Source organism: Octopus bimaculoides, unplaced genomic scaffold (assembly GCF_046866305.1).
Source record: "Octopus bimaculoides isolate indiv1 unplaced genomic scaffold, ASM4686630v1 contig105, whole genome shotgun sequence".
Taxonomy (NCBI): Eukaryota; Metazoa; Mollusca; class Cephalopoda; order Octopoda; family Octopodidae; genus Octopus; species Octopus bimaculoides.
In genome coordinates, this window is record NW_028315355.1 from 52,501 (window position 1) to 79,000 (window position 26,500).

Genomic DNA, 26,500 nt, shown 5'->3' on the forward strand with positions numbered 1-26,500 from the left:
GCAGGTGGTGTAAACAACAACAGGATGTATTAGTTTAATGCTCAGGAATAGAGAAAGTCTTTGACGTTTCAAGCACCGTTAATGGCACCTGTGCCCAGCGTCGCCTTCCTGGCACTTGTGCCAGATGGCACGTGCAAAGACATTCAAGCGAGATCGTTGCCAGTGCCCTTGGACTGGCTCCTGTGCAGGTGCCACGTAAAATACACCATTCTGAGCGTGGCCGTTGCCAGTACCGCCTGACTGTCCTTTGTGCTGGTGGCACGTAAAAAGTCCCCACTACACTCTCGGAGTGGTTGGTGTTAGGAAGGGCATCCAGCTGTAGAAACTCTGCCAAATTAGATTGGAGCCTGGTGTAGCCATCCGGTTTCACCAGTCCTCAGTCAAGTCGTCCAACCCATGCTAGTATGGAAAGCGGACGTTAAACGACGATGATGATGATGATGATGATGATATATATATATATATATGTATATATATATATATATATATATATATATATATATATATATATATATATATATATATATATATCCTATGAGATTAAAAGCATTCATTAAAGTTAGTCTCATGTTCCACCTGATGTACATCTGTGTGCGTGTGTTCAATGATGTTTAATTTTATTCAAACCAACAACAAACAGCTAATTATTCACCCACACACAGTCTCATAGACTCTATTATACATTAATCTATATTTATCACTTGTCAACTACTTTTACGCGATAGTTTCAGGTTTTTATCCAAGTGGTCGGAAACACAGACTTTTTTAAACGGTCTTTGTCCCAGCTTTTAAAACAAACGACAAAATGCTTTTATATCACATGATTAGGAACATCGTTGATGCTCTGCTTGTTGCTTAGGAAACGGATAATTAAAACTTCATTCAATGTCTACAATTCAAAGCAAACTGACTTTTGCTCAGGGCATTGGGCAACCAGCCTCCTCCAGTGGGTTCCATTCAGCTTCTATTGTCATACATCCATTCTACATAATGCTGAGGAATTTCAACCATGTTTCGTGGTCTGCTACCACAACAGCTCCTTTATAGGATCCAGTTAGCTCAAGACATCATCAGGAGGATCCACGTCCGGTTTCGGCCCCTACTCCCCTACCATTTTGACGTGGCGCCTCCCCCCCTTTCAGAGGTGTCTTCAGCTCTGGTGTTCGGTGCATGTCTTCTTTCTTCTATTCCCTGGCCTCTTCAATGCAGCATCAATGAGTGTCAGCGTCCAACTGATTGTCTTGTCAAATTCCCCTTTTTATACCTGCCGCTAGGCTCCAGCAGGCTGCCCCAGCAAGTTGTCACGTGACACTGTCTAAATTTCCTGCTGCTAGGGTCCAGTAGGCAGCCCCAGCAAGTCTTCGGGTCATCTTGAAATGGCCACCACCGGGTAGCATGGGATCTTTGGCCTCCCTTTTTTTCACACTCGTTATCAGGTAGTACTCAAGTCATGGTTGTTTTCAAGTCCTGCTGATTGGTTAGGTACAGAATGGAGCCAGTCAGATGGAATCCCTTGCAATGGTCACAACCTCGCTCTTCTCAGAATCTCTTTGTTTCTGACCTGATCTGCCAGTGTGCTCTCAACATCTTTCTCAGATACATTTCATTGAATACAATTAGTTTTCTATTCCTCTTCGTTGTCTTCTTCCAAATCTTTTTCTTTCAACATGGACTCCAAATTGAAACTCAATCCAGCTTCTTCATTAACTTCCACCCATAATCTTTCAGTCTCGTAACACTCTCGTTATGTTTCTCTTCACTGGTTGTCATTAATATAGATTTTTTATTGCATTCCACGTTTCAAGTTTTGTCTTTAGTGCAGGGTTTTTTGGGGGTTTTTTGTGCTAAGTTATGAGGGTAGGGTGGAACAAACCAACAGCTGTTGTTATCTAGTAGGAGAGACAGACACAAAGGCACACACAGACGCACACATACATACATACATACATACATACATATATTCAGTCAATATGAGAATAAAAAACTCTTATAGGGATGGTTCTGTCTAAGTTACATAATAATAATTATATATATATATATATACACACATATATATGTATCTATATGTATGTACATGTGTGTGTATATATACATGTATGTATATATATATATATATATATATATATATATATATATATATATATATTATGTCCTTACTTACGCAGGTTGCCAAAACTTCTATATCGGACAGACGAGCCTCCCATTACGTAGATGAGTAGCTGTCCATAAGGAACAAATAAACCTCCCTCAATACCGCCAAATTCCACTCAGTGGCCACATAGACTCTTGCGCCAGAAACAAAAACCCTAAATTCATTATATTCCCTTTCTATCAATGTAAAGACAGAATCTCCACACAAGAAAGAATCAACAAGGAGAATCTTTTCATAGAGAAATTCCAACCATTTCTTAACACACATACCCCTCAGTGACCTTATTTCTCTATGAACAGGCACAAACTTCCTGTTGGGAAAAAAAAAGAGTTCATAACTCTAACTAAAAACACTTGTCTCCCCTTACACACACTTCCTGTTTTGACACCACATTTCCTGCTTAACACAAACTTTTAACTCTTTTTTTAAACCTAACAAAACTCTCAACTCTCATGCATCCTTATTTTTCCTACCAATTTATACATGAACTACTATTGAACTACAAAAGCTCAAAGACAATATAATGTATGGGTATATTTATTATTTTTTTATATATTATTGTTTTATATATTATTTTCTTCATTTTGTACTTCTTTGTAAAAAAACATTTTCATTCTCCTTCTTCTTGATAATTTGCTTCTTCGCAATGAAAACCGGTTAGAAAAAATCTTTATTAAATTATGCTTCCAGTTCAGCATTCTGGTTTTTTTCATTTTCCTATATATATATATATATATATATATATATATATATATATATATATATATATATATATATATATATACATGTATATATATATATATATATATATATATATATATATATATATATATATATATATATATATATGTATATATATATATATATGGTGAAGGCACATGGCTTACTGGTTAGGGTGTTGAGCTTACAATCATACGGTCAACAATTCGATCCTTAATGGTGCGTTGTATCCTTGAGCAAGACACTCTATTTTGCATTGCCCCAGTCCACTCAGCCGGCAAAAAAGAGTCGTAGTTGTATTTCAAAGGACCAATCCTGTCCCATTCTGTGCGACACTGAATTCTCCTGAGAACTATGTTAAGGGTGCAGGTGTGTGTAGGGCACTGATCCAATTGAAGGAGGTTGTTCCGTCAATCAGATCAACCGGAACACTTGTCGTTGTAAACAAAGGAGTGCTCGTTTATATACGTATGTGTATATATGCCTGTGGGCTCCATGGAAATGTTGTATTCGTTTAGCCCCAGGCTAAACCAGCCTGAGCAGAGCTTTAGTCATAAAGGTTCCATCTTTGACCCCCCCCCCATTTCTTCTTCTATCAACAAGCCCATGATGCTATGTGTTCTTCTTTTCATCATGTGACAGGGGAAATTTGACTGCTATTTTTAGCAAGTAAAAAGAACTCACATCAGGTCAGAGCTTCCTCAGCTTTTAAGACTTGGTTTTGTGTGTGTTTCTGCCTTTCTGGCGGCTTGGGTAGGTGTGTGTGTGTGAGGGAGGGAGTGAGTATATGTTAATGTATTTGCTGGGCATTCCTTAGCCCCCACTCCCACCTCACCAGCCACCCAATACTTACCCCCCCACCCCCACCCTATATGTACTCCTTGTCGGTGGTGTGTGTGTGTGTCTGGGTCTGTCCCACCATCGGAATGGGGTGGCAAGAGGGGGGCATCTATGTGGGTTACCCTGCCTCAACTTCCTTCCCAGTCTCACTTGAAACATGATCCCCCCACACCACCACCACCACATAACTGTCCCCCCTCCCCGTATCATGTAGAACACAGATACACACATACATACACGCGCACGCAGTCACTGACTCAGTTTCTTTGCATCAGCCCACATCAGGGTGTGAAAGTGCATGGGTATACATATATATATAAGTGCATGGGTATACATACATATATATATATCGGTTTCACCAGTTCTCAGTCAAATCGTCCAACCCATGCTAGCATGGAAAGCGGACGTTAAACGATGATGATGATGATGATGATGATATATATATATATATATACACAGACATACACACTGCTATATATATATATATAAATATATATATACACACGCACACAGATGCATATATACACACACACATGTAACTATTTGGACTTTGAGTATATGCCTATTCTTGTGTCAGTCAAAGCACATTCACCGTTTCAGGCTACCTGATGTCATCCTCCACAGAAACTCTACAATTTTCACTGGATTTATGTCAGGAAACCCACAATGTTTGTTGTGTTTATTGTTGATAAAAGAAACAGAAGATGGATTTAGAATTTTTTATTCAACATGACAATCGTTTCAGCACATCCTTCAATCTGTCCCACCCACATCAGTGAAACTGAGTTCTACAAGTGCTGTGTGTCCCACCTACACTTAACAAGAAAACTTCTTACACAATGAACCAAACTACATCTCTTTCTCACGCATTATTTTTACCTCTCACTCCCCAATCTTGTCGTCCTCTTGGCCCAGGGCCACTGTATCCTTACTCTCTGCTTGCCTCCGACCTGTGTATTCTACCCACATGCCTTCTCTCACTCTAGTATTGCCATCTGCTAGCCCCCCCCCCCCCAACCTGGATGTTCCACCAACACATAACAAGAACATTTTGCCCTCACCCTACCTCGACAAACCAATCCACGTCTATTCTCTTTCTCGCAATTCCTCCTTCACTCCACAATCTCCTACAAATCATGCTTACTTGCTAATGGGAGTTTTGGCTCCCTAAACATCAGAGACAGAAGGGACAGTCACAACTGGATTGCCTGTGATCATACTTCTGCTTACTCAGGGTTTAGCTGGAGCAAAATGACAACATAAGCACACAATATCTGCCCCCCACCCCATCACCCTGCCCCTCCCCACTGCTCCTGACACAAATCAGCCCACATGTGGGAACTGGTCTTCATTTAGAAATAGCAGACAAATCTCCCTCAAAATCACACCACATTGCTGTCTTCAAAAAACACGAGATCATGTTGGATGGTCAAGGATGGAAACCCTTTGATCATAAGTCAAGACTCTGACTGTAGCTGAAACCAGGCAGAGGGAAATGAGAGCTGTTGCATGGTTGCTCTATCTGCTGAAAATAGCAGCTAAATGATCCTCACCTCACTTCTGAACTTCTTCAATAAAGAAAGAAGGACACCTGAAGTCATGCACTTCTAAATATGAGATGGTCATGGTTGAGGCATCTGTGGTCATAGACCTTCTCCACCGAGACTGGCCTAGGGTTAAACAACGAAAAACCAACAGTGACACTTATAGAACAGGATGACTCCATCACCACCAGGCACCAGATAAACACACACACACACACTGACCTCCCCCACCGTGTTGTGTGTGAACAGTTTTCTGTTGCCATGGAAATGTTGACATGAATAATAACAACATGGTGGTGGTGGTGGTGGTTTAGTCCCAGGTCAATCCAGTCACAGCAGACACTCCAGCTGTGACCATCTTGCCTTTCCCCTAAAATTTTGTTTATACAATGTAACTATTTCTAAAATGGGAGCCATTTCAGGGAGATTTGGCTGCTATTTCTCCCAGCTCTAGCTACCATGTAGATGCCTCCCACATTGGTCCATACATAAGAGAGGAGTAGGGTGTGATTTGAGGGAGATTTAGCTGCTATTTCTAATAATGTAGTTAGTAGTGGCGGATCTCCCTCATTGGTTTGTGGTGGAAAGTGGTGGTGGTGAAAGTAGGAGTTGCAGCTTAGGTGATAGTAGTAGTGGTTATGAAGTGAGTAGCGAGTAGGGCGGTCGCAGTGGTGGTGGTGGTGGTGGTGGTAGTTCTGGTGGCAATTTTGTGATGGTATATGTTGCAGCACTTGTAGTGGTGTTGGTAGTGGTGACAGTGGTGGCTGAGGTAGTAGTGGTGGTGGTGGTGGTGTTGTGATATATGGGGTTTTATTTTTTTTAGGAAGTCTTCCAGGCCATGACCCAGATTTTCGTTATATTTTCCTGGTGAATATGAGAATGAAAAGGGCCTACCCCAACCCCACTCACTGTACCAGGGTGTATAGTCTCTCTTGCTCGTACAAGTGTGTGTATACATATCTATATATTGGTGTGTGTGTGTGTTTGGTGAGATGAAGTAATGCTACTGGTGCTGGTGGTGGGGGTGGGGTGGGAGGTCCCTGGCAGTGGTTTTTCTCTTTCTTGGGTTGCGGCTGTTTGCAGCAATGGAGACTGTGACAATTGCTAGAATTATTTTGAAGGGGGTAAATGTTGCAAGAATGGCCCAAGAGAATGGGCCCTACCCGAAGCATGGCACCTTTTAACTCAAAGAAGGACAATGTGAAAAGGGCACTGGTTGTCGGGTGGTGAGTGGGGACAAAGACACACACACCTCCCTCTCCTTTATAATTACTGTTCCTTCCTCTCTCTCTTTCCATCCCCTTCCACTCCTCCCCACCAATTACACAAACCCCAACGTGAATACCATATTGCCAGAGGAAATGAATGCATGAACCATCATCCCCTGATGTCCATGGACACGACGGACTGGACTGTAATCGTCCCAGGAATAAACACTATGATCATGAAAACATGCAATTTGTAGAAACGTGCATAGCAACGTATTGAAATATTTCTAAATGCCATCTATGGATTATTATTATTATCATTATTATTATTATTGTTACTATAATAACATGCACTTTATTCAGTTTCTGTCTGACAAATCCACTCTCAAAGCTTGGATTGGCCTGATGCTATAGTGGAAGACACTCGCAAGGCAGTGAGACTGAACCCAGAACCATGTGGTTGAGAAGCAGGCTTCTTACCATCCAGCCAAGCTTGTGCCTCTCTCTCTCTCTCTCTCTCTCTCTCTCTCTCTCTCTATATATATATATATATATATATATATATATATATATACTATATATAAAACAGGGATGTGTGTGTAATCGCTTTTCACGTGAAATCGACTTCACCAAATGCTTCCATACTTGTAATGCATGAATAATTTGACTTCGGATAAATCTTAGGCTCTTCATTTGATTTTTTTAATTAAAAATAAATAATATTGCTTTATATTTAAGATTTACTTCTTTAAAAAGGTTCCTCAATGTCAACTTCCGGTATTGACGTAACAACGGCAAAAAGATTCACTCTCTAATTTTTGTGTTCGTGTGTATGAGAGAGAGAGAGAGAGAGAGAGAGAGAGAGAGAGAGAAAGAGAGAGAGAAAGAGAGTATATACTACATACACACCGCTCTCTCACATGTCTCACACACATACACACGCACACACACACCCCTTGACTCACTCACACACTGTCATACACACGTGTGTCTCTGTAAATATGTTTGTATACATTTATGTATGTGTGTGTTTGTAAGAGACAGAGTGTGAGTGAGTCAAGGGCTGTGTTGTCATATGCATACATCCAAAGATGTATGTATATTTATGCATGTACGTATACATGACAACAAACCTCTCTCTCTCACTCACACTGTCTCTTACAAACACACACATACATAAATGTATACAAACATATTTACAAAGACACACGTGTGTATGCGCGCGCGCTCCGGTATTGACCTAACAACGGCAAAAAGATTCACTCTCTATTTTCTGTGTTCGTGTGTATGAGAGAGAGAGAGAGAGAGTAAATACTACATACACACCGCTCTCTCACTGTCTCACACACATACACACGCACACACACACACCCCTTGACTCACAAACACACACGTACATAAATGTATACAAGCATATTTACAAAGACACACATGTGTATGCGCACACGCGTGCGTGCGTGCGTGGGGGGTTCCACAATCGCCATTTGTCTCAATTACTCTTGTGATGATATTCACGTAAATCATTTCTTTCATCTAATCCCCGTTTTAATTTTCGTAAAAGTTTCCAAGTACCAATGAGGCTTTTTGGCACATCTTCAATTTTCCCCATTCATGAGAGGCGCCCATCCATCATTCATCTGAGAGTCCATCTACAGAATGTTCTCAAATTTCTATACAGCATATTTTGCCTTTTTTTTCTTCAAGTATATAAGCAACAATTTCATTCCCGAGCAACGCCGGGTGCTTCTGCTAGTATATATATATATATATATATATATATATATATATTCACACACACATGCATATGGTATGTGATGCGATATGTTAAATTCATGTATATGTATGTCTGTATATATATATATATATATATATATATATATATATATATATACACATACATACACAGCATATACATGAACATGTGTGTGTATTGACTAACATGTATGTGGGAGTTAATGTCATTGCATGTCACTATACATGTATGCATGTACTGTGTGTGTATGCATGAATGCAAGATATATATAGGTATGTGTATGAATGTGTGTGTGTGTGTGTGTACATGTGAATGTATGAGTAACTCTATATATGTATCTGTGTATGCTTGTATGAATGCAATGTATGTATATAAGTGTGTGAGTGTGTTTGTGTATGCGTCTATGTATGTATAAATATATTTCATTAAATAATCAATGAAAGACAAAGAAAACAACATTGACACCAAACAGGGACAACACCCCACCACCACCAACACCAACAACAACAAAAACAACAAGGACAGTAAAAGTGTGTGTACATGTTTGCACTCAAAGTGCACCATCTGTTTGCAACTGGTGGCCACCCCAAATGCCAATGATCATATTGTTATGGAAATCTGTGGGTGTTGTGATTGTTTAGCCCTAGGCCAACCCTGATACGGTTGTTCAATGAACAAAGGCGTTCCAATCACGACCAACCTGTGGATTTAAAGTAAACGTACAGGGCTACATTATATCAGGTCGTTAAGAATGAAATGATCTGATTTTGAACTGAAAGTTTATTTTACTTTATCTCAACGAAAAGCAATGCAGTTAATCAAAGAATGCACCTAAATCATCAACACAATTTTGCCATTTTATCAATAACTTATTTATGCTGGTAGCAAAGAATTCTGGAAAGCAACATATAAGTATATGCATATGTACACACATACATGTACATGCCTACTTATATATGTATATATATACATGCATATATTGGTACAGGGCATCAAAGAAATGTGAACAAAAAGAGAAACGAGAACATAAAAAAAACACAAACAATGAACATCGAAAGAAACAAACAGAGAAACGAAACAGGCAACATAAAGAACATTCCCTTCATCAGTTGCCCCCTGTTTTATATACTCCGCATTTCAAAGGCAGGGACCAGATGAGACTTCGTTAAAACAGTCCTTCCCGCAGAAGGTTAAAGTGGTAACAAAAACAGAACAACAAGAACAAAACAGTAAAAACAAACGGTGAGGACTGTTGAGACTTAACGAGCTTTGAGAAGAGACAGGTAAAAGCACATGGACTTGCATGGCTTCCAATTAACAGCCAGGGACCCTCACCAATTGGGAAGGATACTACGTAAAATGAGAGACCACTTGAGACCTGCAGCAAAACAAACTTTCGAAAGTCGACGGGGCCAACTTCCAGTCTGAATCTTGCTGAAGAGGACCATCTTTGGGAACTGGCTACTTGGTATCTGAATCACATGGCCAACCCAGTAGAATAGGCTTCCTTCCAGTTTCCATCTACAAAATTCATGTCTAAGGCATTGATTGGTCTGACAGTATAGTATAAAAGACTTAGCCAAGGTACCACACAGTGGGACTGAACCCAAAACCAACTGGCTACAAAGGGGTCTTCCTGACCACACAGCTTTGCCTTCTTGTAATAAATTTTTCAACGAATGTAAAAGAATCCCTTTTTTTTGGAAATGGTGGATTTCGAAGCACAAACGTGAAGCTAATAAATAGAAACATGGAAACTATTTGGAGAGTAAAAATCAAAGAGGCTGCCAGTGAGACTCAAACCCACATCTTTGAACATGACAGATGTTCTACCATTGGACCAAAGCATTTTAGAAACTGATTTGTTTTTTTTTGGGGTCCAAAATAGTTTTCTCAACTCAGTATTTACAAGGCCTTATTTATAGCTTCCTCTGTGTACTTCAAGACGCTTCGAGAAAAAAAAGCCGTGTATGAGGGGAGAGGGTGTGAGGGAGTGAATATATCTATGTATATATATATATATATATATATATATATATATATATATATATCATCATCATCATCATCATCGTTTAACGTCCGCTTTCCATGCTAGCATGGGTTGGACGATTTGACTGAGGACTGGTGAAACCGGATGGCAACACCAGGCTCCAGTCTGATTTGGCAGAGTTTCTACAGCTGGATGCCCTTCCTAACGCCAACCACTCAGAGAGTGTAGTGGGTGCTTTTACGTGTCACCTGCACGAAGGCCAGTCAGGCGGTTCTGGCAATGGCCACGCTCAAAATGGTGTCTTTTATGTGCCACCCGCACAAGAGCCAGTCCAGGGGCACTGGCAGCGATCTCACTTGGCTTGCCGGGTCTTCTCACGCACAGCACATTTCCAAAGGTCTCGGTCAGTAGTCATCGCCTCGGTGAGGCCCAATGTACGAAGGTCTTGCCTCAACACCTCAGCCCAGGTCTTCCTGGGCCTACCTCTTCCACGGGTTCCCTCAACTGTTAGGGTGTGGCACTTTTTCACGCAGCTATCCTCCTCCATTCTCACCACATGTCCATACCAGCGCAATCGTCTCTCTTGCACGCCACAACTGATGCTTCTAATGTTCAGCTTTTCTCTCAAGATACTTACACTCTGACGGGTATTCACATTGACATTACACATCCAACGGAGCATACTGGCTTCATTCCTTGCGAGCTTACGTATGTCCTCAGCAGTTACAGCCCATGTTTCACTGCCATGTAGCATGGTTGTTCGTACGCATGCGTCATACAGTCTGCCTTTTACTCTGAGTGAGAGTCCCTTTGTCGTCAGCAGGGGTAAGAGCTCTCTAAACTTTGCCCAGGCTATTCTTAATCTAGCAGCTACACTTTCAGCGCACCCACCCCCACTACTAACTTGGTCGCCCAGATAGCGGAAGCTATCGACTACCTCTAGTTTTTCACCCTGGAATGAGATAGAAGTTGTTTCCTGTTTGTTTACAGTCTTTATTGCACCTGAACATCTGCCACAAACAAAAACTAACTTGCTAGTTAACCTGCCTTTGATGTTGCTGCACCTCTTATGTGTCCATAGCTTGCACCGGGTACATCTTATAGAGTTACTACCTACTCCTTTTCTACATACTGAGCAGGGCCATCTACCTGAAGGGGTTTGTGTTTTATCTACCTTCCTACTTATTAGGATTTTGGTTTTAGCTAGGTTGACTCTAAGGCCCTTCAATTCTAGACCTTGCTTCCACACCTGAAACTTCTCCTCTAGTTCTGATAGTGACTCCGCAATTAGGGCAAGGTCATCAGCATAGAGGAGCTCCCAGGGGCAACCTGTCTTGAACTCCTCTGTGATTGCCTGGAGGACTATGATAAATAAGAGGGGGCTGAGGACGGAACCTTGGTGGACCCCTACCTCTACCCGGAATTCATTGCTGTACTCATTTCCAACCCTCACCTTACTGGCAGCATCTCTGTACATGGCTCGCACAGCTCTCACTAACCATTCTTCTATCCTAAGTTTCATCATTGACCACCAGATAAGGGATCGGGGGACCCTGTCAAAGGCTTTCTCCATGTCAACGAAAGCCAGGTACAGAGGTTTATCCTTAGCTAGGTATTTCTCCTGCAACTGTCTCACTAGAAATAAGGCATCAGTAGTGCTTTTACCTGGCACGAACCCAAACTGCATCTCATCTAAATTGATTCGCTCCCTAATTAGTTGGGCTATGACCCTCTCTGTAACTTTCATAACCTGATCTAGCAGCTTGATGCCTCTGTAATTATTTGTATCTAAAGCGTCACCTTTACCTTTGTAGCAGTTGACTATGATGCTGCTACACCAGTCATTGGGTATGACTCCTTCGTGTATCACCTGGTTCGTAATACGGGTGACTAGGCTATAGCCAACACTGCCAGATATTTTGAGCATCTCTGCAGTGATTCCTGATGGGCCGGGGGCTTTCCCGGTCTTCATACTCTTAATTGCTTTATCTACCCTGGTACTATCAACTCGGATAGCTGGTCCCTCTATTGGGTCGACATACGGCAGGCTCTCTTTCTCCCATTCATTCTCTTTATTAAGCAATCTATCGTAGTGGCATCTCCAGACCTCTTTCTTTGCATCCTCATTTAATGCAAGCGTACCATCATCCATGCGAACACATTTCTCTCCTACAACATCACTATTCTCTCTCCTACACTGTCTTGCAACACGAAATACCTCGAGTCTTTGGTCCTCACGGCGCAGAACATTGGCAAATCTTTCCTTATCTGCTTCCCCTCTGGCTAAATAAACCTGTCACCTAGCCTCCCTTCTGGCACATTGGTACAATTCCCTGCTACCACCGTTCTTCCAGTCCTTCCAAGCCTGTTTCTTTTGTCTAATAGCCCTGTCTACCTCCTTGTTCCACCACCACGTTACTCTGGGTTGGGAGGGGACCTTACACCACCCACAAATCTGGTTGGTGGCTTTCAACAGGTTGTCCCGCAGAAATCTCCAATTGTCTTCCACGTTGTATGATGCTATATCCCCTTCTATTTCGTTAAATGCTTCAAGTAACTTGTCTCTAAGTCTCTGTCCGTTTGCAGGGTCTTTAAGCTTCCACACCCTTCTCCTCCAAGCCTGTCTAATTCTGGGCACCCATTTTGCCTTGATCCCAAAGTCGCTAACTACTAATCTATGTTGTGGGGTACATTCTTCGCCAGGGTAGGTTTTGGCATTTATAAGCCGCTCTCTTTCCCTATTTCTGGCGAGGATGTAGTCGATTTGGCTAGAGTGTCTGCCGGAGCGGTAGGTGACTAGGTGACTGGCAGGTTTCCTGAAGTTGGTATTGCAGACCATAAGATCGGTTGCATCACAGAACTCCAGCAGTCTGGTTCCCTCCTCGTTGCGGGAACCGAAGCCATAGCCTCCTTGTATGCCATGGAAGCCTCCAGCACGACGTCCGACATGACCGTTGAAGTCTCCAGCCACAAAGAGAAGGTCCCTGTCACTCGTCGACGAGGTAGTTTGCAAGAGGGTGTCATAGAATTGGTCTTTCAGACCATCTGGTAGCCCCGGTTGAGGTGCATAGGCTGAGATGACAGTAGCTAATCTATGATGAAGCACTAGTCTGATCTTAAGTACTCTGTCACTTACTCTAACGACCTCGATTACCTTATCCACCCATTTCTTCGCTAGAAGTATTCCTACGCCCCCGACCCCGTCAGTGTTCCCTGCCCAGAAAATCTTGTACCTGTGTTCTTTGCCTGTGAGGAACCTCGCAGAACCTCCTCTCCATCTTACTTCCTGGATGCAGCACATATCTACGCGACTCCGTTCAAGCATCTCAACAATTTCACCAGATCTACCTTTCAGCGTGCCGACGTTGAGAGTGCCAATCCTAACAGTATGGGTGTTGGGGGTGTGGGCCTGTAGCCTGGGAAGGGGAAAAGCAGTGTCGTGTACCTGAAAAGAAAACTTGCAATTGGAAGAATTCATAAGCAAAACAGTACCTACAACCTGCAAACATTTCTCAAACTTAATGCGCTACCCAAAGGTAGGGGAGAGGATGGCCAAGGCCACTAGATGGGTTCCGGGAGACAGCCGAGGTTGACAGGATGACAGAGGAATGAACTTCCGGTGGAGGGGGTGGGAGGGCGGGTTACCGCCAGCGAGTAGATAGGGCTCTTAATTGTAGATTTTAAATATTTGAGAGACAACAATGCATAAATCGTAATTTTTAAAAGAGCAATGAATTCTAGGTGAGTAGAATATAACGTAGCATGAATTTAGGAAGCTTAGAAAATGAATAAGTATGAATTTAAGACAACAACTGAATTCAATTGAATTTCATGGAGAGAAACAAGATAAATAATAGAGGGCAAACTAAAGCGCGAAGGTATGAGATGTTTGAGGCCGTAAATAAATAAAAAATCTCTATCTTATCTGCATCTTGGACATTTCGTCGTAGTATGTCAGCGAGATAATTTAGAATGGGTTTCTCATTTATATATAGCCAGAACCTGAAGACCTTAAGGAAAAACTACGAGAGAGAGAGAGGATGGAGGGGTAGACAGAGGCATGGCGGGAGAAAAGATCATCATCATCATATATATATATATATATATATATATATATATATATATATAAAGAGAGAGAGAGAGAGGGGGAACCAGTCAAGCAGCACATCACGCTGTAATTCTTGGGCTGAGAAATATGTATGTATATATATAGGTGTAGGTGTGACAATGTGGTAAGAAGCTTGCTTCCCAACTACATGAGTGGATTTGGTAGATGGAAACTGAAAGAAGCCTGTCATGTGCTTGTATATATATATATATATATGTGTTTATGTCTTCGTAACTTAGCAGTTTGGCAAAAGCAACTGATAGAATATATACCACGCTTAACACAAACATAAATACTGGGGCCAGTTCATTTGACTAAAAGTTATTCAAGGCGGTGCTCCAGCATGGCAACAGTCTAATGACTGTATTAAGTAAAAGGTGAGAAAAGTGACAGAGGGTATTGCTAGAGACAACAGTTAAAACAACTTAAAAACCTCAAAAGCTCAGTGCTTTTGTGGCTTTCGAGTTGTTTTAACTGTTGTCTCTAGCAACAGCTGATGCTGGTCACTAGCCTCACTCACTTTGGTGACTTCTATTGAATTTGGTTGTAGGTTCAAATTGCTAATAAAGCCACCCATTTTATTTGTTCTGTGATGATATACCTCTCAGTATACGTCCTCACGGTCCTTCTTGTGACATTGAAGTTGGCCTATTTGCTATTCTGGTGAGGGTCTTTGCTATTCAGGACTTCTTCAACACCACCAGTCACCAACCCCGACCCCGACCCCCATTCCGTGACCATCCCCTCCATGAGAAGCACCATCTTACAGTCAGTCTTCACCACATGGTCTCCTAAGCCTTTCTTTGTCTCCGTCTTCAACTGTTTCCAATTGCTTTGGCCATCAGACGTCTCCCCTTCTACAACTGCCCCCCTCTCCTCCGTGTTCTTCACGTCTCCATAGCAACACAATCCTCTCTCTCTTGGCTCACACCATCGGACCCCTTCTATGTCCAGTGTATTTCCTTTCAGCTCCTGGTTTTCTGTGTATGCAGATTCAAGGACAATGCACATATACATACATGCATACATATATATATATATATACACACACACATACATACATACAGATATACATATGTGTGTGCATACATATATGTGTATATATATTTAAATATATACATGCATACATAAACTCATATATGTATGTGTATATATGTGTGTATGCATATATATGTATATACGTGTGTGTGTGTATATATACATGTATGTATATGTATCTATATAAATGTATGTATGTATGTGTGTGTGTATACATATTGTGTATATGTATATATATATGTACACACATATATATACATATACACAATAATTCATAGATACATACACAAACACATATATATATACCCATATAGATGCACATAATATATATGTATATGTATGCACATATATATATATATATATATATATATATATATATATATATATATATATATATATACGTATACACACACACATATATATGTATATATATACACAGATATATGTACACATAATACACTTTTTGTCGTTGTTGCTATTAATGTTTCTGTTGTTATTGTTGTTGTTTTTTGTTGGCCATCAAAGCGATCACTAAACTGGCCAATCAGCTACACCCATCTCTCTCTCTCTCTCTCTCTCTCCATCTCTTTGAAAACACTATCCCAACCACTCAGTTTTTTTTCATTATACACTTACATACATACATACATACATATATGCACACACACACACACAACCACATAGTTCTGGGTTCAGTTCCACCATGTGGTACCTTGGGCAAGTGTTTTTTACTACAGGCTTGTGAGTGGATTTGATAGATGGAAAATGGAAGAAGCCTCCGTGTGTGTGTGTGTGCGCGTGTATGTGTGTACATATAAGGCAGCAAGCTGACAGAACTGTTGGTCCTGAGACCAAATTGCTAAGTGCAGTTTGTCCATCTTTACATTCTGAGCTCAAATGGGAGGTGAATATGCAGCATCTATTTAACCATGTGACATCGTTAGGATATCACAAGCATTCATATTAATGCAAACATGTAAGCATGATTTCTTTCATGCGTGTATATATGGGCTTTTATGCAGATAGATGTATGTATGTCTGTGTGTGTGGGTGTATGTGTGTGTGTGTGCATGCACATGTATGTATATGTAAACCAACAGGTCTACATACAGACGGGTAGGTACATAGGGTATATGAACAGACAACCACATATGCACATAGACACTGAAACACATGACCACATATATACACACACACTTTACTTCACACAAAGACACATGTCCACACATATGGAGATGTACACCCATACATAAAAACATGGTACATAGCAGCAACACACACACACACACACACACACACACACTCAGACATGCACACACAAGGAGACAGAGGTACATACATATACACACATGCACACACATACATAAACACACACACAAACACAGGAATATGCAGAATACATACATGCATACATGTATGCATACACACCCATACATACATATATACATATGCACACACACAGACATACATACACACACATGCACACATACATACACACACACTGAGACACACACATGCATAAATAACGGACAGAGTCAAGACTATTGATAAGTTTGCAAGACGCAACGAAAGTTTTAGGAAAATAAAAATAAGAAATAAGTGGAAATGTTACCGGTGAGTGTTAAATTTGAAGGCACAATAAGAAAATGACTCTCCCCAGACACAACAGAAGATGCTTCAACACACGAAATGACATAAAAAAGTCTTGCAAACCAAATCCCAAAAAACGAAATATATATATATATATATAATTATATGTATATATATATATATATATTATATATATATATATATATATATATATATATATATATATATATATGTATACACACATATGTATTTATTGTGTGTGTCATCATCATCATCATTTAGCGTCCATTGTCCATGCTGGTATGGGTTGGATGGTTTGACTGGGTTGGCACACTGGAAGGCTCCTCTCTGATTTGGCATGGTTTTCTATAGCTGGATGCCCTTACATGCCAATTTGTACTGTACCAGTATCTGCCACAACTGCGGTTTTGCTCAGCTTGATGGGTCTTCTCAGTCATTGCCTCCATGAGGCCCAACACTTGAAAGGGACTCAGTCACTTTGCCTCCATGCAACCCATGTATATATATTATATATATACAACAAATCCATTTCAGCACAATCTTCTTTGTTTGCACGAGCCCTTCTTCTAACAAGCATCAGGATTGGGATTTTCTGCTATCGTGTGGGAGCCTGATTGGTGAAATCAACTGAAATACTTCTCTAATATTGTAATGTCCTAACATATGTGCATGGGCACCACATAAAAAGGAACCCAGTTCACTCTGTAAAGTGGCTGGCATTAGTTAGGAAGGGCATTCAGTCATAGAAACCATACAAAACAGACAGTAGAGCTGCTCTGAAGAGTGCAGGGTTACATAATTGGACTGTTATCTAACAACCTATTAAGCCCCAAGTGCAAAACCGACTGGTAAGGATGGCCACAATGGATACATAGTACTATAATACTGTACACTTCAATCAATATATATATGTATATATATACACACGCTTTCCCAAGGTGCTATGCAGTGGGACTGAACTTGAAGCCATGAGATTACAAAATTAGTTTCTTTCCCACACAGCCATGTCTCTGTCTGTATGATAAATTTATTAAGTTTTCTTTTTTGTATATCACTACCTTAAGAATATAAAGGGTTGCTATTTTTAGTACAGTGCCTATAGAAGAGCTTCAAGTAGATAGTGGAGAACTGTTCCACCCCAGTCCAATATCACAGGACCATATGTTTATTGTGTCTACAGTGAATCTGTTTATGACACAGATGGGGGTTTGCCTTATTGAAATTAGCTTAAAAAAATTTTTTTAAAGGGTGGGGTTTTGGGGTTTTTCTCTCAAAGTATTCTGTTACCCTATTTTTATTCACAACCCATGGGTGATTTATCTGAAACTCCTCTTTTCACCCTCCTTCAAAACTTTTTTTCACAACAAATCCAGATACAATTGTAATCTACTCCATTTGTAAAGAATTTTATCTTCAAATATTCATGTTTGTTGCATGCAGCTATGAGGAAACAAAGTTACGGTATTGGGGTACACTTCTGTTGGACATTAATACAACCTTGAAACGTGTATCTCACAGTGAATTAAGACTGAATTGTGAAGTTGAAATCTTCAATTATAAAAGCCTCTTGAAAAGCACATGATAATTAAAATACATTAAAAGAGACCGACAGAAGTACTAGGCTTGCAAAGAATAAGTCCCGGGGTCGATTTCTTTGACTAAATGGTGGTGCTCCAGGGTGGCCACAATCAAAATGATTGAAACAAGTAAAAGAATATATTGCTAAGGCATTGAGATCCAAATAACCTGGTGTGAAACTGAATATACACCAGAATGACACATTAGTCAAGTAGAGAGCAGTAATAAGAAAAGGAATGACAAAGGAAGGAGCAATCATCATAGAAAGTTCAGAAGATGATCGTTTATTCCTTTCTCATCTCTTCTCTTCTACATACATGTACACACACACACATATAACTACAGATACATGCAAATTCAGGGATTGGAACAGGTAAACATCCCAGTAACATATGTCTCCCAGCTAGCAGAACCTTATTCTCTTGCAGGTTAATTTGAGATATTTTGACAACAATGTAACCTTCACTTAACTAAGGTGTATTCACCCTTATCAGTAGCTAGTGGAGTACCCCTCGTTAGGCTAATTACTATTTCTGAGGTTCTGCTGGTGATTTTATCTCCTCTGTTCCCTAATTTTGGAAAACATTTACAATCTTCTTTGACAATAAACCACTAATGTTCTTCAAAGTTGCTTTTTATACTTTCTACTATGGACTGCTTGAAGCTTACTCACTTCCTACACCTTGATCCTGAGATCTTGCACTTAAATATATACACACATATATATTTACATATATCAATATCTCTCTATCTATCAATCTAATACAACAGCAAGACTCTCATCGGCAAGACTCCCATCGGCAACGACTATTTAAGCAGGAGAATTAAGGCATTCGCTCTCTTTCTTCTTTCCCATTTCCTCTCACGCTTTTACATAGTGTTGGTGTATTTGTTGATTGTGTGAGGAGGGGTCGACTGTCTTGTGCTTTCTCTCCGCCTTAAGCAGGATCAGCAATGCCAACAGTAAGGAACATGTTCTATTCAGACCTTAGGGGGTCCAAATTGTCCTGTTCGGAGGAGGGGCTCGTACGAGCAGTTGATAGGATGGACAAGTGTTTAAGGAAGAAGAAAGATTTGCTGAAGTAACAGAAGTCACAAAAAAGGAGGTGGACCTGACAAACATGGAGAAATATGAGAAGATGGCACGTAGGATCGGTGGTGATGCTAAGTTGTCCCTACTCCAGAAAGTATTGGAAAATATGGGTAAGAAAACAGTAAATATATAAGGTGTACTCAGTGGAAGAAAGGAAAATTGAAAATGTTGAGGCAGAGGAAGCAGATTTGGAACAATTGTGGTTCAAGAAGGCAGGAAAAGCAAAAGAATATGCTGTAACCACAGTAACCTACATATCTTGGAAGAAGGACTTCCAGGATTAGGGTGGAGAGAATCCCACCAGAAACAGATGTGGCTTGGGTTGTGGTGGCTGTTCTTCTCGGAAGTAAAGAAGAAATAGCCGTCCTGCAGGCCACGAAAACAGAAAATTCTGTATGGAAAGAGCAAACATTGGACCTGATCATATTGGGTATTGGCAGAACCACTGAAAATATGGTGGAAACGGTGACCATTGGAGATGTAGTGTTGAGAGTGGGGGTGGGGGTGGAGGGCAGAACCCCTCGTTGCTTTAAATGTGTCTAAAAAAGGCCTCTGCAGAAGCAGAGAAGTCAGGAAGAAGTTAGAAAGGGGCCGGAGAAGGTGCAACAGGAAGAAAAGAGAAACAAAGAACAGTGGATGGTAGCTGAAGGAAGAGGAAGAAACGACAGATTGAATTAGAACCCCAAGCCATACACCCCGTCCCACCCCACCTTCTCAGACACCCCCTCCACCCAATCCCCTCCGATACAAAGCAAGAGAAAAAAAAACAAATACAAAAAAACACAAGGCTCAACAGGCTCCCCCCCCCCTCCCACTGGAAATTGTTTCGCGCGTGTTTGAAAGGCGTAGACCAAGAAAGGATCCAGAAGAGAACAAAATGGAGAACTGCAAGATTTGTGCATGTCGATGGATGGACAAACACTGAGGTGTCCGAAAGCCAAAAAAACGACGAAATATTGAGATTCAAGAGGGGTTATAAGTGTTGGAAGGTGAAATGTAATTTAAAGACGATATCAGACAATATAAAGTACGACGAACTGACCCAGAGATACTCCACAGCGATTACAAGCCTTCAATTCCATTACAACTTTCTCTCTCTCTCTCTCTCTCTCTCGAGCTATAGAAAGACAAATACACACGTTATATACCTACAGACATCTATATAAACACACATGTAATAATAAACAGACACGTTTCCTTAGAAACCTTTCACTAAAAAACACATTTTCGAAGGTGAGGGGCGTGACTGCATCCACACCCTTTTTCTTTAAACATGTTTTATAAATGACATTTGGCAGAAATACGTTTGAAAACAATAATAAACGAATGCTGAAATTATAAAAATTAGTAGTAACGAAGTCTGAACAAAAGCAAAAGCATGTTAGTGTTTTGTTTTGTCTTTATTGAAACAAGCGAAAGCCAATTAAAAGGAAATCTCTTTGCCTTACCTTGTTCGAAAATGTCTGCAATTCAGCAGAAGACATCAGCTGTGAAATGGTTTTTTCTTCTTTTGCGATTTCTGGCGCAGAATTTTTCAGCGAATAACTTGTATTTTTCGATTTTCTGGAGATAGAATTACAGAATAAAGGTGAATTTTGTGGTTTATGCTTTGTCGGGTGTTGAACGAGAGAAATGTTGAAATTTACCTTTTTTTCACACATTCGAATTCACCGCCATTAATTGGCGAACACACCTGCTATTGCGCACGCGCACGCGAGTCGTGACTAGTCGATCCTACAATAACAATCTATTGCCAATGCATGTATGCACAAAACATGCAGGACGGTTTGTTTTGGTTTTTTTTAACAAAGTAAATAAAACACATTGTAAACAAAACGCAAACACCCTCATACATGTTTTGTGCGTGACGCGCACGCGCGCTAGGTAGTCGTAGGCTCCACTAGTCACGTCTCGCATACGCGGATGCGCGCCCTGGATCCAATCTTCTTGAATCGTACCTTGATATAATGTTTTCATTTCAAAATAAAACCAACAAAAATAATCTCCCATAATCTTTACCTCCGCTGATTTTTACATGCCCCGATGACCGATCTAAGAAATTTGGGGAACGATTTACCGTCTGGTGAATGGAACCGAGTATATGCAGATTCCAATAGCTTGCCAAATTGTCAGTCATAAATTTTCTGCAAGAACGTTTTGTCTGATAACATTCTCCAACATCTCTGCACTCCTATCGGGTAGACGTTGAAGAAATCCTTTTTCTGGTTGTGGTGTCATAACATCCAACAACCCAAGTTTTGCGACACATTCGTCGTCCATTGTTCTTCTTTTTGAAGAACAAACTTTCATGGAACTCCACTCTATGGTCCGGACCAGCAATTGGAGTTTTGTCCGGCACCAGTTTTTTGCCAAACAAACATCTCTACAGAACTGGTGCCACTGAACGGCAGTTCTTATATCAATGCAATTTATTCTTGCAGATATCGTGACAGTTAATTTGAAAATGAAAAATAAAATTAAACACTAAATAAGAAAAAAAATTCCATATAATGGCAGCTTGGAGTTTTCTCCAAAGGTTCCTTTTCTGATGGAAAGAGGGTTCTTTTTTTGTTTTTTTTTACTTTTAGCTCACTTTTTTTGACAAAATCCTGTCAATAGAACGACTAGAATTTTGAAAATTCATTGAACAGCCATGCTACATGGCAGTGAAACATGGGCTGTGACTGCTGAGGACATGCGTAAGCTCGAGGGAATGAAGCCAGTATGCTCCGCTGGATGTGTAATGTCAGTGTGCATACCCGCCAGGGTGTAAGTATCTTGAGAGCAAAGCTGAACATAAGAAGCATTAGTTGTGGTGTGCAAGAGAGACGATTGCGCTGGTATGGACATGTGGTGAGAATGGATGAGGATAGCTGCGTGAAAAAGTGCCACACCCTAACAGTTGAGGTAGGCCCAGGAAGACCTGGGCTGAGGTGGTGAGGCAAGACCTTCGAACATTGGGCCTCACCGAGGCGATGACTACTGACCAAGACCTTTGGAAATGTGCTGTGCGTGAGAAGACCCGGCAAGCCAAGTGAGATCGCTGCCAGTGCCCCTGGACTGGCTCTTGTGCGGGTGGCACATAAAAGACACCATTTTGAACGTGGCCGTTGCCAGTACCACCTGACTGGCCCTCGTGCAGGTGACATCTAAAAGCACCCACTACACTCTCTGAGTGGTTGGCGTTAGGAAGGGCATCCAGCTGTAGAAACTCTGCCAAATTAGATTGGAGCTTGGTGTTGCCATCCGGTTTCACCAGTCCTCAGTCAAATCGTCCAACCCATACCAGCATGGAAAGCGAACGTTAAACGATGATGATGATGATTGAATGTGTGCAAGCAGATGGTTTTTTTCATTGGCAATATGTTTTGTTTTCAGATAATCTATAATGTTCTCTGGTGCAAGGTACAATAAAAGTTGCAATCTGGGTGCACACAATGTAAAATAAATTCGGAAAAATAGCAACAACTGCTTCTTTTTAAAGGGTACAAATATTGGGAAGAAGATGATGATGAGTGTTGCTGATGGGATGTTCACACACAAACACATACACACACACGTAGATAAACCTAGACGAAGTCACATTCTGGAAGTATGTTTAAAGTTTTTAGAAGACGTATGACGGAGAATTATTCATTATCGTGTTTGCTTCTATAAGAATCGCTTACTTTAAAGCGAAAAAACAAGACCGACGTATACAACAGGTGTGTAGAACCTGCTGTTTCGCTTGTTTTAGCCGTTCATAAGTGATCTATAAGTAAACATTTCATACAACGACCATGACGATGTCACCTTTTCTATCCGAGTATCGACCTTCAAAGGCATCCATCATCACCTTCATTCACTCTATCTCTCGGCCTTTCTCTCTCATACGTGCGCGCACCGACACAAAAGCCTAATTTTGCTCTAACATCATGGTTCTATGCAACTGTTGCAATATCACTCTTTATGAAGGAGTTTTTCCGTTTCCATTACATTTTTCCTGGAACACGGTATCCTGCTGTTTACCCACATTTGTCTTCCTCAAATCACACCCTACTCTCTTATCTATGTATATATGTATGTATGATCCAATGGAGACCTCTACATAGTAGCCAGACCTGGTAGAAATAGCACCCAAATCTCCCTCAAATCACACCTTACTGTTTTATGTATGTACACATGTATATACTAGCTGGGGGCGAACACTGTAATTCCTGGGGAAGCAGGGCTTATTCCTTGGTTCCGTTCTCATAATTGTTTCGCTAATCCAGTAACAACAATACAAAGTATGTAGCCCTTAAAACGGTTTCTGTGCATTTACAGAGAATACTGAAGTGTCTTACACAGGATCTTGTTGTTAGGAATTCCTAATAAGTTATGAATACCCAAATTGTGAAGTCAGTCATGTAATACCATGAAATTAGTTACCCGATAGTAAGAGTTCACATAAAGTAGCGCCGAAAAGGGCTGTAATACGTTCCCAGAGTATATAGAACATACGGGAAAATACTAATAAGGTATGTATACTAAAATCATGAAGCATGTTACGTAATAACAGGCTAATCAGATATGAGACAATAACAAGTCAAAGTAAATAATTGTGAAAAAGGCTTTTGTGTGTTCCCAGAGAATATTACCCTCAGCAGCGCTAATGTTGGTATATTCGTGAATAAGTCACTAACCGAAATAAGGGGATCTCTTGTTTAGGAAAATACTATTTACTCGTTTAAGCGATACCCTACTGATTTTACCCTTTTTACACCTGTTACCTCTTTTTTCTCTTAATATTTTTCTCGTTTTGTTTTTCTTTTTTCTCTCCTCTTCCTCTCCTACCCTTAACCCCAACAGCTGTAGGATGCAGCCCCACCCACAACAAGGTTACATTACAAGAGTGGATGGACCCTATCGACTGTGACATGGAGGTGCAGACGGTGTGTAGCCAGCTGATAGCCCGACAGACACAACTCCAGTGAGTATCTTTACTTTGTAAAGAGGGAGGGGTTGATCAGAGAAAGACAGGGCAGAGCCCGAGGCCCTTTCCATTGTCACCAAGACAGGTGGCAGTGGAAGAGAAACAGCAAGGTATCAACTGACCCTAATAACCCTTGCCCAAATATTTGCAATGCCATCTACAACATAGGCCTTTGTTGTGTATGAACATGGTTACAGCATCAGCGGTGGCTCTCCCGGAACAGCTGTCAACACAAAACTATTATAGAACGTTTTATATTTTATTCTTTTTCTTCTTTCAGTCATTTGACTCCACCCAAGCTGGAGCACTGCCTTGGAGAATTTTTAGTTGAATCAAATTGACCTCAACACTTGTTTTTTGTTCTTATAAACCTGGTATTTATTCTATATATATATATATATATATATATATATAAATATATTTTGTTTTTGGATATATATATATATTATATGTGTGTGTGTGTGTATACACACATATATTTAATTCACAATATATAACTCCAAATTAAACGTATTCCAAACGAACAGGACCAACAAAGACAATTAAAGGAGAAACTAACACTTGGAAAACATGAAGACAGAAATAGAACTGCTTAAGCTTAGAGCGCTGAGCAATGAAGAAAAATTGAAGAACATAGATGAGGAAATCTACAACGAATTAAAGAAACATTGAGATGGTCAACGCTTGGAAAGTGTCTTTAAACTGTGGCAAACAACTTGTGAAGCTGAAGAAACAAACTCGCTACAAGGCTGGCAAAGACAAAGCAATTTGTTTATTAACTACGAAACACAGTTCATCGTAGAATAGGCATCGGATAAGCCCTTGCTGAAGGAAAATAAAGCAAAAACATACACAGAAATGAACCCAGGCTTATCGAACACAAACCAGAGACGGACAAGGGGAGGCAACTCCACCGACATTACATTCCCAAATAACTTAAACAACAATCAAAAAATCTGGACGGAATCTTTCATGGCATTCAAGTAATCCTGTGGAGCTCCTAGAAAAGCTCCTTAATGCATCGTTCTACAAAACACATAGAATATATAAGAGATGAGAAAACAACAAGGAGTGTATATTTATTTCTCATTCTATAGAATAATATAAATTATTTACATGCTTTTAAGTTAGAAAAAAATTTGTCAAGATATTGGAATTTTGTTATTAAATAAAATTTCATCAAGCTGTTTCTCTGTCATTTATGACTTTGTGTGTGTGTGTGTGTGTGTGTGTGTGTGTAGAAAGGTTTATGTTCTTTGTTTTTTGTTTTTGGCACGTAATTCATTGTTTTTTATTTTCTATATTAATTTTCTGCTTTTCTCTCTCTCTCTCTCTCTCTCTCTCCATTTTCCAAACATATCATTCAAGACACTGAGGAAAAACCACAAGTGGGGAAGCAAGCTTCAAACAGGCAAGGGGCAGGTCCAGCCCCTCGCAAGTTGAATAAAAATATGGCCAAACAGCTTCTTGAGATCTCGGAACAACTACGACTGATGCAGCAGGCGATAGATGAGCCATCGAAGGACTCTAAATAGTTATTGTGATAAGGAGAGGGGGTCGTGGTGGGAATGGGGTGACAGTGATGGTGGAGCAGTGGGGGGGGGGGGGTTAGAGGAGAGAGAATTTGCCACTCTCACACTTTTCATTGCTCACCTCAAACTTCACAATCAAACCTCTTGTGCCTATAATTGTGTGTGTGTGTGTGTCCATATATATGTATATATATATACATACATACATATATATATATATATATATATATATATATATATATATATATATATATATATATATATATATATATATATATATATACACATACATCTACACACACATTCATACACATATATATATAAATACTTATATATATATATATATATATATATATATATATATATAAGTTTTAACAAA

General features: G+C 40.3%; 1 protein-coding gene and 1 long non-coding RNA gene across 8 annotated transcripts in view; one reads left to right on the plus strand and one right to left on the minus strand.

The window, feature by feature from the left end:
- The window catches only part of LOC149129215 (uncharacterized), a 32,178-nt gene extending 5,870 nt beyond the window's left edge, over nucleotides 1–26,308 (plus strand). The window contains exons 1-3 of one of the 3 annotated variants that reach the window (XR_016240258.1): nucleotides 8,393–9,500; nucleotides 24,466–24,586; nucleotides 25,117–26,308. This is a non-coding gene — a long non-coding RNA (uncharacterized LOC149129215). Of the gene's footprint in view, nucleotides 1–8,392; nucleotides 9,501–24,465; nucleotides 24,587–25,116 lie in introns of those variants that run through there. The other 2 variants (XR_016240257.1, XR_016240256.1) reach the window with 2 other exon arrangements.
- Nucleotides 1–26,500, minus strand: part of LOC149129214 (uncharacterized) — an 89,508-nt gene that overhangs the window by 40,552 nt on the left and 22,456 nt on the right. For all 5 annotated transcript variants that reach the window (XM_089346708.1, XM_089346707.1, XM_089346704.1 and 2 more), the window contains one exon: nucleotides 21,084–21,198. In XM_089346708.1, coding sequence (XP_089202834.1) covers nucleotides 21,106–21,198 — 93 coding nt within the window. In that variant the 3' untranslated portion in view covers nucleotides 21,084–21,105. The remainder of the gene's footprint in view (nucleotides 1–21,083; nucleotides 21,199–26,500) is intronic.